Raw genomic sequence first — 17,591 nt, 5'->3', positions numbered from 1 at the left:
AAAGGCAGCCCAAAGGGAGTGATAGACCTCAGAGGAATTGATAAGCTATCCTCTCCTCCCAAACCCATATCTGAATTATTCAACTCTTCCACCACCAAAGCACTCTCCCTAGGGGCATTACCCACTGCCTTCGTGGGTATCACACCCAAACCCAAATCAGAATTGTTTAACTCTTCCACCACCAATGCTCCCTCCCCGCTGACCTCACCCACTGCCTTCGTGTGAAACACACCCGAACCCATTTCTGAGTCTTCCAATTCTTCCACCACCAAAACTCCCTCCCCAGGGGCATCACCCACAGCCTTCATGGGTGTGTCCACAAACCCAGCCCTCGAAAAGCACAAAAAGAAGCCAGAGAGGAAGAGAAAAGAAGAGAGAAAATCCACTGGTGACCTCGAAAACGTCAGCTCAGACTTACCTGGTGAAAAAGAGGGCTCATCGGAGCTGTTTCAGGCAAAAGATGGGCCGCCGGCCACCGTCGGAGGCTGAGAACCTCGGCCCAGCACCACCGGCTCAAGATCGGAGCACTAGGAACAAGCCATAGAGCTCGCCTCCTTCATCAGGCTCTGAGTTGGTCTCTCTTCTCCTGACCGAGAGCTCTCTCCCTCTTTAAACTGACTTGGGCCAGAGCAATTAAAATAACCCACACCTGGGTCGGGCAGCAATGGGCTTGTGGTAAGGCCCAAGACTTGTTCAGCCTGTTTGGTTTCCCTTGCAACCCATTTTAGGGCCTTAGTACCTCTTATATTGCAGTCCGACGCCAGTGCACGTGATTCCCCTCTGAAATTCATTTCTCCCACTTTGTTTCTGTCCCAGGAAACCCACCTCCTCCCTATCACATCAACCTCCACGATAAGACCTCTTCCTGACCAGCCATATCTCCTAGCATCACTCTTCTTCATCTTTTCATAATCTTTTGAATTTAAACTGGAGCTTGGGAAACGTAACCTCCTGTCTACCAGATATTGCTCACCAACCTCTGCCTCCACATTAATGCTCTGCTTCCTCCTGTCCCTTCTCACCACCTCCATCTTATCAGCCTTACCCACCGGAAAAACCCCCACTTTGGCACCTTGAAGTCTCAGAGTCACCCCCTTCTTTTCATCCAGCTGCTTAATGTGCTTGCTAACCTCTGTTCTTCCATGGAAGCCTTGCACAACTTCAGCAAAAGTTCTAGAGTTTTGGGCTTCCAAGTTATACCTCTGCACCTGAGGAAAAAAACTTGGAGGACCAAAACCAGCCAACGCATAATGGGAAGGATTCAGCAGCTTTCTTAGTTCAAGGCCAAAGGCCCTCCAACCAAACTTCTCTTTGCCTTCAGGGATAATAACTGACCTCCTACATCCACCCACTTTGAGTTCAGTCAGTAGCAAGAATTGACCAAAAGAGTTGAAGCTCCTTTGGAGAGTAAAGGCAGTGTCCCCATCTCTAAAAATGAAAAACTGCTTAGAACTCTTCCCAACAATAAAGTCTTCAATGTTATTCATCAGCCATATTGCTGCATTCTTACCCATGAAAACTAATCTCATAAAGAATCTGCCCCTCTCAAAGATCCTTAGCAAGAAGTAACGGCCCCCTTCCTCTAAAACTAATTTAAAGGATTTGGACTCAATGAAGAAGCTACGAACTCCCCCTATGCTGAATCTACTAAAACTCTACTTTTTATAAGTAATATTTTTGTTGTAGGCAATAACAAATTAAGGATACTCATTCAAAATATAATCCCTCATTTTCAGGCATACAAACAAAGGTAATCTCTAATCTGATCCCCTAGAACTTGCAAGCGTCACTCTTGTAAATAGATTTATCAAAATGATCCTTTTCAACTCATTTTTTATAAAAATAAAAATCATATGCATTATGTACAGCAGAAAAAGAAAAAAAAAAACAATAAAATTCCTTAATAATCCATGCCATCAAATTAAATTTTTTTTATTAAAATGTACACTTTGATCACATAACAAGAATTCCATTGAAATAAACACTTTGATTATAATAACATGAAACTTCTACAATTGGTGTGCTTTTTGCTTGACTATACATTCCACCTTTTGCTTCTTGATTATACATTCCATCCAAAGTCTACAATTTTCAATCTTAGCTTGACCACTTCGACTTGCCTCGTGTTAAAAAACTTTCCCCATCTCTTGGTATGAATGTATGATGCTTCTTTGTTATGTAAGTTCTTTTGGTATCAAAGCTTTGGGATGTATCATAGCTCCAAAGGCCCTTCCAAATTACTGATAATTAGGATCAATGAAACATACAAGCAAAATTAACAACCACAAAAAGAGAGGCACAAAAAAGGGTCAAAAAATTCAATTATTCTTCCTATAAGAGCTTTAAAGTTCAAATACCAACCACAAAAGGGTTCTCAACAGTTCAGATTTTTGAAAATCTAAAATTCATCTGCCTCACCCTAAAAGCTAGTGTATATCAGCAGCTAGCAGCTAGTAAACAAAAATCTAAACATTGGCATGATAGGGAAAACAAAGAGACATTTACAAAGTGATCAGTGGCATAACAGGGAAAACAAAGAGACATTCACAATAGAGGTAAATTGACTTTGAACAAATATGGAACAGCATATGAGGATTAATAAGCAGTATATTAGGATGACATTGTTTGAAATTTGTATTTGATTGGAGTTAGTTTCTATTTGTTAGGATAGTTTTTCCATTATTTGTATTATTTATGTAATGTGAAGGAAGGAATGGAACACAAGAAGAATAAAACCCAAGTTTTGTCTATTCTCTCCCTCATGTTCTAGGTGGCTAGTCACCTCAAATTTTACTAAATTCCTGTTGCACTCTTTGATAAAATCGCTTCATAGCATTTACACATTTCTATTGTTTGTCCAATCAGTATAATATGTTACAACATACAATATAACAAGTCAATTATCTAGTCAATACTTCCTATGAATGAAATCAACCCACCAATACTTAACTGGAAGGAAAAGATTAAAGACACCATTTAATTTTTTTCTCATTTTACCAATAGCAATAACAAAATTCAAAACCAAGTTGTAAAAGAAATTTGGAGACGGGCTATACATTAGACATCATCCTTTTGACAAAAACCAGTAAGACGGCAATATAACACTCACCTTGACAAGAAGTTGGTTTTGCCCAGTTGGCTCCCGGACAATAACACTCATTGACTTCCGAATGCGATCAAACTCCAACATGGCAACCTGTTTCGATCTTTTTGTCCACCACTCATAACATCCTGTATTAAGCAAAAGTGAATGAATACAGAAACCTTCACCATGGCATATAATTTACACCTTATAAAGAATATTTTTTCTGCTCACCTTATTGCAGATTTAAAGGATAATTTACACACACCCAATTCTACAATCAATGGCATGACAGGGAAAACCTAAAACCTTTCATAATAAAGTGAACAATTAAAAATAAAATCAAAATTCATGCAAAAGCACAAACATTTACATAACAGTGAAACCCAAAAAAATACGCACAAACCAAAAAAATGGAACCAAACATTCTAATAACCACAGCATAAAACACACACACATAGAGATAATATATAAAAATTTTAAGCATATAAACTAATCCCAATTCAAAAGAAAATCAAAAGCCCCAAGAGAGCACAATCACAAAGCAAAACAAAGCAACAGTGACGGCAGGGCACTATGTTTAGGTATAAACTAATCCCAATTCAAAAGAAAATAAAAAACCCCAAGAAAATTAAAAACCCGAAGAAAGCACTATCACAAAGCAACTTCTGGCAGATGAGACCAGGCAGAGAGAGAAAACTTATTGGGTAGTGCCTATGCCTGCAAGTGGACGACACTTTTTGATGATGCTAGGTTGGTGTGAGACATAGCCCGCGCAACAACGGTGGCTTGGCATGATGGTTGCTGGCACCGGCGACGGTGAGGGCCGTGGGATGGAGAGAGAAAATCCTTGGAGATGAGAGTTTGAACTTTGAAATTTCAGACGGGCTGGTGAGAGAAAAGAATAGCACAATGGCTGGTGGCACCGGCGACAGTGAGGACCGTGAGATGGAGAACGAAAATCCTTGGAGATGAGAGTTTTTTTTTTTTTTTTGAGAAACGGAGATGAGAGTTTGAACTTTGAAATTTCAGCTGAGAGAAAATAATATGTTGAGTTAACATTGGTTTAATCAGCATTTGAATTTGTTGAGTTAAGTTTTTAACATTTTAAATGACGTGGCACGTTTTTGGCCCTCGATAATTTTCAAACAAATCCTATCCATGTACTGGACACCCTCCATTTCAAAGGGAAATGGAGAGGATCCAGATCCGTTTTTGTTGTGTATATTGGGATGATAAGGCTATTGTTCTTGTACCTAATATATAGCAAAATGCTAAAAATAATATATATATATTTTTTGTTTTACAACCTAATGAATCAATGAATGTGATTTGTTGACTTTAATAGCATAATAAATATGAATGTCTCAATAACTTTTTTTTTTTTTTCCTTTTTGTTGAATGAGTTTTATAATGTAATAAAAAATTTGTAACATACCTAACATTAATCAAAGTTTAAAGACATAAGTTACACAATCATCTTAAAGGCATAATGAAAAACCTACAAACTTTCAAATATTTTTAAAATGCAACTCTTCGGTTGCTTGAATAGCTTTGAACAACCTTGTTTTAAAAAAGAAAAGAAAAAAAAGGCTCTAAGAAACAGTTTTTATTTTATGAATCTGGTTCATGAGATTTCTATTATGATCCTAGTGTTCCATATAGATTAAGTGTAAGTTTAACCATGTATTTATAAGCTCTTAAGCACCCTCCCCTTGGAAGCTGATTTTTAAGAGTAAGTTCTACCAATGGGTTTGTAACATTTAGTATTAAAACCAACCACCACGTCGAGTAATCGAATATAGCTTATTGAGTATGTGATTAAATGAGTTGCGATTTTGTGGTCGGATCTTGGAAGGGGTGACTTGGAGGCTAGATTAAAATAACTGATAGGTGAGTGGAGCTGCCAAAAAAAGAGAAAGGGTTACCATTGGGTCAGTGTCAATAGCGTGAGTTGTCATGGATGTCGGTTGCGGAGTGTGGTGGTATGTTATAAACCTGGTGTCCTATGTGGATTAAGTGTAAGCTTAACCATATGTTTATAAGCTCTTGGGCACTCCTCTTTACAAGCCGGTTTAAGTCAATTTTCAAGGGTGACTTATACCAAGGGGTTTGTATCATTTGGCAGAGCCAACCACCACGTCAAGTAATCGAAAGTAGCTCATTAAGTATGAAATCAAATGAGTTGCAGTTTTGTAGTCAAATCTCGAAAGGGACAACTTAGAGGCTAGATTTTATGTTATGATCCTAGTGTCCTACATGGATTAAATATATAAGTTTAACCATGTATTTATAAGCACTTGAGCATTTTCTCCTTGCAAGTCGGTTTATGTTGGTTTTCAAGAATGAGTACTACCCATGGGTTTGTATAATTTGATATCAGAGCCAACCACCATGTCGAGTAATCGGTGTAACTCATTGAGTATGGGATCTAATGAGTTGCAGTTTTGTGGTCAGATCTTAGAGGAGGCGATCTAGAGGCTAGATTAAAATAACTAACAGGTGAATGGAGCCATTAAAAAGAGAAAGGACTACCATCGCCACTAAAATGAGAAAGGACTACCATCAGGTTAGCCCCACATGGATTAAGTGTAAGCTTAATCATGTGTTTATTAGCTCTTACGCACTCTTTCCTTGCAAGTCGGTTTTCAAAGATGAGTTCTACCCATGAGTTTGTATCATTTGATAACGGAACCAACCACCAAGTCGAGTAATCAGATGTAGCTCATTAAGTATGAGATCAAATGAGTTGTGGCTTTGTGATTGGATCTCAGAGGGGGTGACCTAGAGGTTAAATTAAAATAACTTATAGGTGAGTGGAACCTCCAAAAGGAGAAAGGGCTACCATCGACCATTGTCGATAGAGTGTGTCGTCGAAGCCTCCAAAAAGAGAAATGGCTACCATTAGGTCAATGTTAATAGAGTGAGCCATCATGGACATCGATTGCAGAACATAGTGGTATGTTATGATCCTAATGTCTCACATGAATTAAGTGTAAGTTTAACCATGTGTTTATAAGCTCTTAAGCACCCTCTCTCAAGCCGTTTTTCAAATGTGAGTTTTACCTATGGTTCCATAACAATCTCCCTTTTCATAGTATGTGGGACTTATACATTTGTGAAAGAGAGGTCTTTAATTTAGTGAAAAAAGAAAAGAAAACAAAAAAAATTCAACAATTTACAAAAGAAATATTAGATAATAAAATTTATTTTTAAGCTAAAGACAAATTGATTAATACCCATTTTTTTAATAGCGGCTTTTAATCTTTTAGGATTAATGCTTTGTTTGGATTAAGAGAGAGTAGAGGAGAGTGGAAGGGAAGGAAGAAGAATGATTTAATTTACCCTATTTGGATATTTTTTAAGGGAAGAGAGAGAGAGGGGGGGGGGGGATTTGGAGGGACTTAGGGAGCTTCTTAGAACTTCTAATCCCTTATTTTTAATTCCCTCAAAATGGAGAGTTTTGAAAGAGGAGTAAATGAAAGTGATTCTAGAGCTAATTAAACATTTTGAATTACCTACTTTGCCCATCACCATTTATAGCAATTATAAAATATACACGTAAAAATTTCTCTCAAATCTCTTTTATGTTCTCTACCCCTCTCTCTCTCTTCTCTGACATGCTGCTCTCTTGCTCTTCTCTCTGACGTTGCTTTCTCACTCTACTTTCTCAGACCTAGCTCTCTTTCAGAGATAAACTCTATCTTTATTTCTCTTGGCTTTTATTTTTTTTTGCTGGATTTTTTCAATCTCTAGTTGGTTTGTGGCTTGAGGTATGTATACTACACATATTTGGTTTATGGATTATGTAGAAATTGTGAGTTCTGACCTGATGGTTTTTTGTCCTAGAATTTTAAAGTTTGGAAGAGTTGCTCACAATGTGTTTGATAAATTGCTTGATTGATTGTGTATACTATGTGAGTTTGATTTTTTGGATGAGAAATCAACTTTTGATTTTAAAGACAATAAGCTGCCAAAGAACTTGAAAGTGCTAACTCAACACCAAGCCTCCCCCATCTTTCTTATTCTTTCCCTTTCACTTGCTCACATCCAAAGCCACCTCCTCCTTGATTTCACTAGGCTGCAAAGCCATCTTCCAAAAATCTTTATAATGAAAATCTATTTTGTTTATGAGCAATTGATGATCTTTTGTAAGTAGTATTATCACTATAGCAATTGAGGGATTGGTTGTTGTGGGGTCTGGTTGTACAGGGCCTTCCATGAATCCTGCCAGCGCCTTAGGCTGGGCATTTGTGAACAATCGGCATAACGCTTGGGAACATTTTTATGTTTAGCTTTGATCTTTCGATTTCTCTTTATGTCACCAATCAAGCAGAAGAAGGCCTGAAGAAACAAAATTTGTATAAGCTCTTGTCAATGTTTTAAGAGTTTAATTCCTTCTCTTTTTCTTTTCTTTTTCACCTTTAGTAGCCTTATAGCTTAAGAAATAGTGATACGATTTGTATATATTATGCTCCTAAAAAAATGGGATTATGCAGTAACTGAAGAAGTTGTGCAAATCGCACAAAGGCAATTTGAACGTTTGAGTTTGCTTGAGCTTCCCTTGGTTCGGTGGACATGCATGCGTGGGTTGTTTTTTAAATGCGTGGACGTTGCAATATGAGAGAAAAGTTTTGCTGTGTACTAGTATGTAGCAATTACCGAATGTAGGGGTACGTGATAGAAAAAAGAAAGGGGCAAATATTTAAGGTTCACCCGATAATTGTGTATTATCAACTAACTCTTAAATACATGTTGCTTTCTTTTTGCTGCCACATACTTCTATATGCATTGTACATGACCCTTGAATACCATGGACCAATATTGCTAGTTTATTTTCAAATAAGGGTTGAATTGTTAATTTAAATATATTTAATCATTTTCTCTCATTTTCGTTCTAATTTTTAAAACATCCAAACCAGAGGAGAAATTAATTATTTCCCTTCCCCTTTACTTAATTTTAAAAACATCCAAATAAGATAAAGGATAATTATTCCCCTCTGCTTTCCTCTCCATCCAAACTTCTAAACATAGCTTAAGTAATAGTTTAGTAGTAGGGGCACCTTTTGTGATGGCTTATGGTTGTGATTCAGAGCCCCCTCCTTTCTTCCACTATCTTTCTATAGATAAATAATTAATAAAAAAAGAATGTTTTTAGTATTTCAATATGCCTCTTGAATGCTTATTTGAAAATTATGTCTCCTCACTCTCTCTCTTCTTCTTCTTTTTTTTTTTTTTTGAGAAGAACTCTCATTGAATTTTGTGATAGAGCAATTTGAAAGAGAGAGTTTATCTTTTATGTCCGCTCTATAGAGAGTGCAAAAAAGTAATTCCCAAATGTAGAACGGTGAAAAATGAAGAGAAAAGAGGATGAAAATAAATAAAGAGATGGAATGGTTAGACGATTGGGTTGGGTGGGGATGGGGCTTGGTCTTGAGCTTGTTTTTACCCAAATTGAGCCCTAGCCTAACTGACAAAAGTAATCTCAGCTGAAAATAGCCCAACCGAAAATAAAGCCCATAAAATCTTCCCACAAATTGCCCTTTACTATATTGTTAAGAGAAATAATGTCAAAGTAAAAAACAATATTATTTGCATCTTGATTATCATAAACCCAACAAGGAGTACAGGCATAGAATCATTTTTTCAGCTTCATATGATCCAAATAAAGTAAAAATTCTTAAATTCAAGGAGTTAAACTCGTCATATTGCCAAAAGAATTCCTTTACTCATTGATTAGTTATAAGGTCTGTTTGGATAAGCTGTTTCAAAATGTACGTTTTAAAAACTAGTATTTTTTAAAACATGCGTTTTGAAAACACAATTTTGAAAGCTACAATTAAACGTTTGTTAAAACTTGTAAAAATTGTAGTTTGAAAACTATAAATTTTTTGTTGTGGGTGCAAATTACCAAAAAAGACTTAATGTTGATGATAATGATATACTGTTATTTTAAATGTAGTCCATGCTACATGTTAACAAAGTTATCCAGTACCGTCACTTCCCCTGTGTGGCTGTGCCCCACTACAAAGCTTTTTATTTTTATTTTTTATACTATCCTCACTATAGAGTTAATGACAACTAAATAAAGTAATAGTATTATATATGTTGCTAATCAATATCAACCACAAAAAAGAGAAGTAAAAATTCTAAAAAGTGAAGAAACCAAATAGAGTGAGAGAGAAAGAGCAGCGAGTCTCTTCTCAACCAAATAATTTGCAGAGTTCACCATTGAACTCATTCTAACTTCTAGTGTGTGTCAAATGATCTTCGTTCTAGCAAAACAACTTGTGCCAAGAAGTTGCAAGCGCTGGAGAGTCAGATGAGACACTGGTGAGACTTTTATGGGTTGATAAATTTCTAATTAAGCAAATACTTGAGGGTATTTAAGGTATTGAGACCCCTAAAACATTTGTGTTGCTTTTGAGTGATGAAATTGAAACTAGCATTTTCATAAAAAGCTAGTTGGAGGCATGGTTCTAAAACGTGATTTCTTGGTGTTTTGGAAATCGTATTTTGCTGAAAATGTGAGGCCAAACACATTATTTTTCTTCCAAAAACATGCATTTGTTCTGCACAAACGCCTATCCAGACGGGCTCTTTAATTTCACTTTTACATCTGCAACTATACATGGAAAGATTTCATGATCCTTTGTACTAGCGTAAGATTCAATTAGACTACTTGGAACGTATAATCAAAGATAATTTCAACATAGATCATGCAAACATTTTAAAATATTACTAGTGAAGCTATTTCACTGATATTGGAAGTAATGGACACATCAATGCTACATGCAATGACAAGATGATGTAGGTTTTTCCCCCTACTACTAAGTATATTGGCATTGAACTATCTGGCTGGCTAGTCCATCTAGAATTTTCTTTACCCAAATATACATCGCTCTCGAATAGCCACAACTGCAAATCAAAGCATAGAGTGACGAGTTGGTTTTCCATTTCCATGACATTACCATAATATATGTTGACGCTTCTGATACTGTTCCTTCAAGTCCAAATTTTAAGGCGAATATAAAGAGTAGAAAACAACTTGGGAGTAACATTAAACAATAATTGTTGTAGTAGCATTTGCAAAGCAGGTTTTGAAAAGTATCAAATACATTTTTATTTTCACTTCAACAGGGCCTGAGACGGAGTAATATAAGAAACTTGCATGAAGAGAAAACAACCAACTCTTGATGATTAACCAACCACCACATAAATAACTGCAGTTAGAATGGTATCACCAGACCTCAGAACGGAGCTCGCCTGTTGATGGGGGCACCCATCTCCCAGAGTGGTACACACTTTCGCCAACTTTCCAACCAGGCACATTTTTCATTACTTCTGCCTCATACTCAAGATACTTCTTCCACTCTTTGACAAATCTATAGAAGGTAGACCAACAGAATTCAGTATTCTAAAGTTGAATGATTTAATAATAAGGCATGGGTGATGGAAGAGGAGTGTTAAATATGTTATCTGTTTACCTTTCGTCTTCCTCAGCTTGAATAAGAGGCAGTATGGCTGTCCGAGCAGCATATTTTTCTTCTTTAAGTGCCCTACAAAATGAACAGTTACATGTATCATTAATTGTTTTTCACCTTAAAACAATTACATGTAATGGGCAAACGTAGCAAGTGTTGGCCCATTACATGTATCATTAATTGTTTTTCACAATATCAGTCAATAGAACAGGAATGGTATACAGGATAACCAAATATATCATATATGACAAGATATATAGAAAGACATTATATAGTCCAGCTACTAAAAATTCACACTTCCAATCCAAACCCCAAACTAATATCTATATATATATATATATAAAGGGGGGAGGGGGGGGGGTGTGTGAATTTTATGTAATACAGCAATGGGAATTGTTTCTAAAGATGACATACCTTTCTCATTGCATATTAAGACAGTTGAAACTTGCTGTAAGTATGATTAAAAAAAAACCAGAGATTCAATGGAGTACTACAATGGAAATTATCGGAGTTGGATTTCCCAATCCTATGGTTCATTGATATAAATCATCTTGCTCTCCAGGACAAAAAGTCTACTCAATCTTATCAACTTTCTGGTTCATAAAGAAGTTAAAAATCAAGCCATTTCATGTTTGTTACTCCCCATGAGTAAAAGCTATTAATGAACCATGCTCACCTACTCCTAATCTGCAAGACCCCACAATATTGGCAGTGAAGAAATATTTTGTCAATAAGTAACAAGTCTCATTTAAAAAAAGTGCAATGAGAGACATAAACATAGTACTTAGGATGTATACAAGATAAATAACCTAAAAGAAAACTAGCATCTAAGATTCAAAAGATCAAAGAACAACAAATTTGAGGAAGAGTGTGAATTCAAAAGAGACCTTAAGAACAATAGCTTTAGCCTTATTTCTAGTAATTTACAGCCATCATCCTTTCTTTCCAAAGACACCATAATATACACAACATCATAGACGACCAAATTTCAGTACTAATATATTTTTTTTTTGATGAGTAATTTCAGTACTAATATATTTACTTAAGTGTCCCCTCCATAGTTTCAATAGAACAATCACCATAGTTGGCTGACCCTCACCCATCTAAATCCAAACTTATAAGGCCTTAGACTACATAATTAATTGGCTTGCTACTTGCATGTAACTTGTTTCTAGAGCTTCATATGCTTCTTTCCATTGGAGAGATTGGATGTGATCAAATTTCTTAAAAGAAAATATAAACGTTATCGTTTTGACTTTATGGGGAGTTTTGGATTACAAGATGAGCTTAACTAGTGCTCAAGGACCCAAAGAACCTGACCCACCCACCCAACTCAAAGGTTCCAAGGCAGATTCAAAAAATGGTGCGTCTGGCAGATTTTTGCTTAAGAAATTTAAAATTTATGGATTTCAGGTCAGATATTGGATGAAGCAAAATCTCACCCAACAAACCCAAGTTACCAAACCCACTGATAATATAATGCTAAGTGAGATTTATGTTGACAGGGCTTGTAGTTTTAGGCTGGAAATCCAACCCTACCTGGATAGCCTTAACCTTCTTCTTTTTTCCCCCTCATTTCTCCTCAATCAGATTAGTGTTCTCTCTCTCCCTCCTGCGACTCTCTCTGCCTCTCACTCTCTTCTTTTTCTATCTCACTTAGTTTGCAACAACACAGCCTTAACGCCACCGTTTACCTCACACTCTCTTCTATCCTCTCTATCGACAGTTTCTGTCACTCTCTTTTCCATTGATAACACATTTGCTCTCATCTGGACAGAGATCCCAACGATAATGGGCAACAGCGACTTATGGTCGTGGCTTTCTTCCACCTCAATGAGGACAACTTAAGCTCTTGCCTTAGATTATTATGGGGTTTTTATTTTTTATTTATTATGATTATTATTTTTTTTTTTTATATGGCTTAAATCTATTTATATCTTTTATAGGCACTGGACCTATGTTTTTACTTCTGATGGCGGATGAGAATGAAGGATTGAAAATTTGAAAGGAAATTCGTACAAATTTAAATTTTTTTTGGTTGTTGGTTATGGAGGTCTGTCATACCCGATAACCTGATCCAGACCCAGTTGGCCACCTAAAGGTTGGGTGTGGATGAAACTGTCCAATCTGCTGGACGGCCATGAGTGGGAGAGTTCACAACCCGAAGGGGTTGGTCGAGTGACTGGTTAAGCCCCAACCCAAGCCTGACCAACCCTAATCACCCCTAAGCTAAACTGGGAAAAGAATTAGAGGAAGCCAAGTGCTACTAAATTAACAATGACACAGGTGTAACTTTGACCCCCTTAGGCCTTACGTGATGGAATTTTTTTTCCCACCACAAAAATGGGCATTACTAGAAACTTATTGTCATTAAGTGGATCTTGGGAAGGGTAGCCTGGGTGTGGTCCTATGCTTCAATGTTTTACATGAAAAGCCCACTCTCAAGGCTTGAATCCTCACACTTGTGCTTGGTACCCTGAGACTTTTTTTTCATCACAATAGTTCTAATATTCAAATCAGAGGCAGCATATATCAAAACAGATTGCATTAAAAACTACTCCAAAAAGATTCTTATAGAGAACAAAAAACAAAACAGTGCTCTTTTGTTGGAATGAGCACACCCAATCAAATGAACAATTTGAGGTCAAGGATGAAAATTATTTTACCTTTTGATTTGTGCTATTTCTTATTAATCCTTTATAAAAATTATATTAATTTAACATTACAATGATCACTTTGCTTCACTGACTCTCCACTTGCTTTTCCTTGTGTAAGACAATAAGATTTACTTCATCTGGTGCTTAAGTGGGGCTAAAGCATCATAACATGCAGCTATTTATTACTCGTAGATAATTGTGATGAGAATTCGCTCCATTCGTTTCAAATGTTTGGTAGCATTAGAAAAAATGAGTCAAACAAAAACTATATTTGGTCAACATAAAAAGTATGGCTTTTTTTAGAGATTATTTTCCACTAATTTTTTTTGGAAAACAACTCTATTTCACAGCAGGCTAAATAAGGAAAGTTAGGAGATAGTTTTCCAACTCATCTAAGGTTGCTACCAAACATAGGAAAATGAGATACTTTTTATAGAAAATGCTTTTTGGAAAATGAATCATTTTCTAGAAAACATTAACATCGAAACAAACAGAGTTGATAACGAACACCATGACGTGATGCTATCTTGGGCAATGAACAAAGCGTTCTATACTAGGGGAGCTTTGTTGGCCTTGTAAAATATTATATTTGTCATTTGTTTGATGTATTTCCTCATTTACCAACCTTTTCTCACACAACTTGGACCTTCTTATCTTTTTTCACAATTTAATTTTGGTATATTGATTGATTGAAATTTGAAGCATCTAAATGTGTAAAATTTTCTATATGGCCAATCTGGATATCTTCTTAATAATTTATTCTCTCATGTGCCTGAAAATCCTCATTATAAAATAAATCATATACCAAAAAATGTCTAAGAAACCCAGCATTTTACTCAGTAGAGCACTAACAGGTTTTGCTTTTCACAACAAATCATCATTTGATATCGACACATTCTTGGTCTAAGAATCTTAATATCAAACCCACAAATCCAAAAACACCAATATAAACAACAGAACAAAGATGTACGCATAATAGACATGTCCATTAGCCTATTTCAAAAAATAGAGAAAACCCAGATGAGAAAATCCATAAACTAAAACAAAAGCTAACAGAAATCAGTTTCTTTAGGTTGAGAAAAATTGCGGACCTTCGGATCTTGTTGCCCTTGCCGAGCCGGTACATGCCCCAGGACCAAGCACCGACGGCGACGAGGAAGATAGCCATGGCGCTGGGACCATTGCTGGAGATCCGACGGGCGTATCGGACCGGAGCGAACCCGCCCGGTGGGGGTCCGTCTTGGAGGACAGGCATGTCCCTCACGCTCGCCATCCCTGGCTTCTTCCTTATCTGTGCTTCAGTCATTTTTTTTTTTCTTTTCTCTGTGGGATTTGGTGAAGTGGAAATGATGTGAGGTTTACTGGGTGGAGATCGGAGAGCGAGGCTTATGTGTGGAGTTATGCTAGTGTGTTGCTCTGTGTACGAGAGTTACACTTTTTGGGTCCAATTGGGAGGAGCCAAGTGGTCTCTCATTTTATCGCACTACCCCTGGCTTAGATTAACTATACATATTTTCAACAAAATTCACAAAAAAAAAAAAAATAAATAAATAAAAAACACTTATCATTTATAAAATTAACTAACCATCGCACATTCTTGATACAATAGCCATTCAACAAGTATAACCACTTGTAAGATGAGGGCAAGGGCCGAGAATCACAATTAGGAGCAGCTTATATTTGTATTTAGAAAGAGTAAAACTTTAAAAAGTTTTATATAAGACAATAAGCTAAAAAAATCTAAAGAAAAAATTATTATAAAGCAAGCACTAGACGTAGGTTTGGGGTTTTTGAAAATGTGCATTTTGAAAAAAAAAACAAAGGATTTAAAAGTATATTTTTAAAAAAAAATTATGAGATTTTTTAAATATTGTTGAGATTTGTTTTTGTCAATTAAGCGTTTGGATAGCATTGGAATAGAAGAATTCTTTTGGTGTACATTACCATATATAGACTTTTTCTCTTGTTCATTCCAAATATGGACTTAACTATTTGGTTAAAGTTTTTTGTTTTTTTGTTTTTTTGTTAAATTACAAATTACACTTGCATATGTTTTCAATTCAGTTTAATTTAAACCTTACACAAGGTTTCTCAAAAAAAAAAAAAAAAAAGGTTTAATTAAATCCAATGCAGTGCTTTTGTCAACTTCCATCCGACACCTAATTGTAAAGTCCACTAAAACAATATCCATTTGAAAAGTGAAAATATTAATACAAATAGTGAGATTGGATGTAAATAAACAAAATGGTGTACTCGATATATAAATGTTTTTTCATAAATTTCCCATAACATTTTCATTTTGGTTCATTGTTGAAACATATCTGGCTAATGGTGTACTCGATTCATATACATGATAGTGATAGTGATATCTTTTTATTTTTATTTATTTTGTATGTGCGCGTGTACAGAAGTTTTGACATTTACAATTGGCATGAGAGATGAGAATAAGGGTTGTGTCTACAACTACACTAAGACGATTACCATGAGGAGAACTTTGTATTGAAATCTGATGAAAGTTGGCCATTTAATTAGGACAAATAACAAAAGAGCGGCTTGGAGTGTGAATCATGCAGTCAGGGGCAGAGCTACACACATTTTTCTCAATTTCATTTTTTATTGTAAAATGTGCTCTTAATTTGTTAACAGTACCTTTTTAGCTAAATTTGAGAGGATAAATAACAACTAGAATCTGCCTGATCTCCACCCGAGTTCAGCTCGAATCGACGCTCCCATCAATCGGTTTCGAGTTTCTGTGCTCAAGGCCCGACACCGATGGGTAGAGTGGTGGGTTTTCTTCTCCAAAACCTGAGCCACCTGACCTGATGAAGGTTATATACAAATCCGGCAAAATCACGCTCAAATCCGAGGAGATCTAGCAAGTTCTCAACCATATTTGGTGAGATTTAACTAGATCCGGCCATTCCCAGCAGATTTTAGCGATTTTAGTGTAGATTTCGGCGATTTTGATGTAGATCTGGTGAGTTTTTACAGATTCCGGCGATGATTTGCAGATTTCGGCGACTATTTTGCAGCTCCTATGACGATTTTGCACCTTCGGCGATGACCCGATCTCCACCCGAACCCAAAACTGACCTGACGGATTGATGCCAGCGGCTGGTTTCGAGTCACTCTTCTGTCCACCCGATGCCGACGGGTTGGGTTTGGGCTGGGTCGAAAACCGACTCGGCTTAACCCGTGGACAACCCTACCCACACCATCTGTTCCCGCCAGCCCAAAATCATCACATTTTAGTCCAACACGTTTACATCATTTTTTGCTCTTCCCAAAAGCAACAAGAGCTCTTAATATAAACCAAAAGAAAGTAACCCAAGTCATGGTTGGTTCAATGGCTCTTTGCAGTCTTCATCAGAGTTAGAATTTAGAATTTCACTCAATAAGAATTTCGGACTAAGCAAAGATAAAGAGGGCTTTTGTTCAAGTTTTAATCTGAAGAGAGATACAAATTAATTCTTGATGAAAAGTATAAAATTAGGGATGACAGATCCATTTAATCAGACTTGACGGTACTAGATTAGTGGACGGTTAGTGTTTCTACATGGATGGATCCAAGATACACGGACACGAGGTGGACGGATCTCAAGGCCACATGGCACCCACATGACTTAAGTGGCCTCCAAGAAATCCTAAATGGAAACAACCTGTGTCCTACGATTAACCCTAGTCAACAGAATCCTAACATGAATATAATCCCAACATGGGAAGGATCCCATAATATATGCGCATTTATGATGATCTTTTCTCGTAAGGGAACACCTTCCTATGCAAAGAAATGGAGGTCGATTCTACACTACTATAAAAACCCAAGACCCTTAGAAAATAAGGTACGTATAATTCACCCCAGCTCTAGCACTCTAGAGTTGTGAAAAAGTTCTCTAACTTAACCTTCGGAGGGTCTTTGGCCGGTACCATACCGGTACTTTCTCTTAAGGTCTTCTTGTTTTGTGTTGTGCAGGTGTTGTCTTGATTGCATGAGGATTGTGCGACTAACTGATGATTTTTGACATCATCAGTTGGCGCTGTCTGTGTGAAAGGCTCAGAGATAAGCCATACTACGCTTTCCGGACAAAAAGTTGCATGGTACTTACTAGTTCGATGGCAACAACCACTAACAATTAGGGTGACGAACTGCACACCACTGCCTTACAAAGAAAAGTTCAAACCCTCGCAGCAGTAGTGGAACGCCGCACCAAGCAGAATTATGACCTAGAGAAGTAGCTGTGCTAGAAGAATGTAGCACTTAACACCCAGAAGGAGGACCAGGAAGGAACCAACATTGAAAGAAGGAATTAAGAGGGGCTGGAAGGCAGTAATTCCCCAAGTAGACAAGAGTGATAGGATACCAGCCGT

At 36.8% G+C, this 17,591-nt stretch overlaps 1 protein-coding gene and 1 long non-coding RNA gene across 4 annotated transcripts; both read right to left on the bottom strand.

Moving 5' to 3' along the window:
* Positions 1–1,896: 1,896 nt before the first annotated feature.
* Positions 1,897–4,310, bottom strand: LOC112000164 (uncharacterized). 3 transcript variants are annotated; one of them, XR_002881689.2, is made up of 3 exons: positions 3,317–4,146; positions 3,110–3,231; positions 1,897–2,240 (listed from the first exon to the last, which is right to left on the bottom strand). It is a non-coding gene; the product is annotated as an uncharacterized LOC112000164 (long non-coding RNA). The 3 variants fall into 3 exon arrangements; XR_010630279.1 differs by having other exon boundaries at positions 3,803–4,140; XR_002881688.2 differs by having other exon boundaries at positions 3,110–4,310.
* Positions 4,311–10,119: 5,809 nt separating this feature from the next.
* LOC112000163 (NADH dehydrogenase [ubiquinone] 1 alpha subcomplex subunit 13-B) lies at positions 10,120–14,630 on the bottom strand. The gene is made up of 3 exons (XM_024032270.2): positions 14,315–14,630; positions 10,570–10,641; positions 10,120–10,467 (listed from the first exon to the last, which is right to left on the bottom strand). Exons 1-3 carry the CDS (start codon positions 14,527–14,529, stop codon positions 10,323–10,325), a joined length of 432 nt encoding a protein of 143 aa, XP_023888038.1. The 5' UTR covers positions 14,530–14,630; the 3' UTR covers positions 10,120–10,322.
* Positions 14,631–17,591: the final 2,961 nt, after the last annotated feature.

This window comes from Quercus suber, unplaced genomic scaffold (assembly GCF_002906115.3).
Source record: "Quercus suber isolate HL8 unplaced genomic scaffold, Cork oak 2.0 scaffold_146, whole genome shotgun sequence".
Lineage (NCBI taxonomy): Eukaryota > Viridiplantae > Streptophyta > Magnoliopsida > Fagales > Fagaceae > Quercus > Quercus suber.
Note: the sequence above shows the minus strand (reverse complement) of the source record. Positions and strands in the feature narration are given on the sequence as shown.

Excerpts from the sequence above, each read along its gene's own strand:
- LOC112000163 (XM_024032270.2), bottom strand. The coding sequence starts at position 14,529 with ATGACTGAAGCACAGATAAGGAAGAAGCCAGGGATGGCGAGCGTGAGG. Across the intron at positions 10,642-14,314 it reads AAGGGCAACAAGATCCGAAG|GGCACTTAAAGAAGAAAAAT; the intron begins GTCCGCAATTTT and ends TTCATTTTGTAG. Across the intron at positions 10,468-10,569 it reads CAAGCTGAGGAAGACGAAAG|ATTTGTCAAAGAGTGGAAGA; the intron begins GTAAACAGATAA and ends TACCTTCTATAG.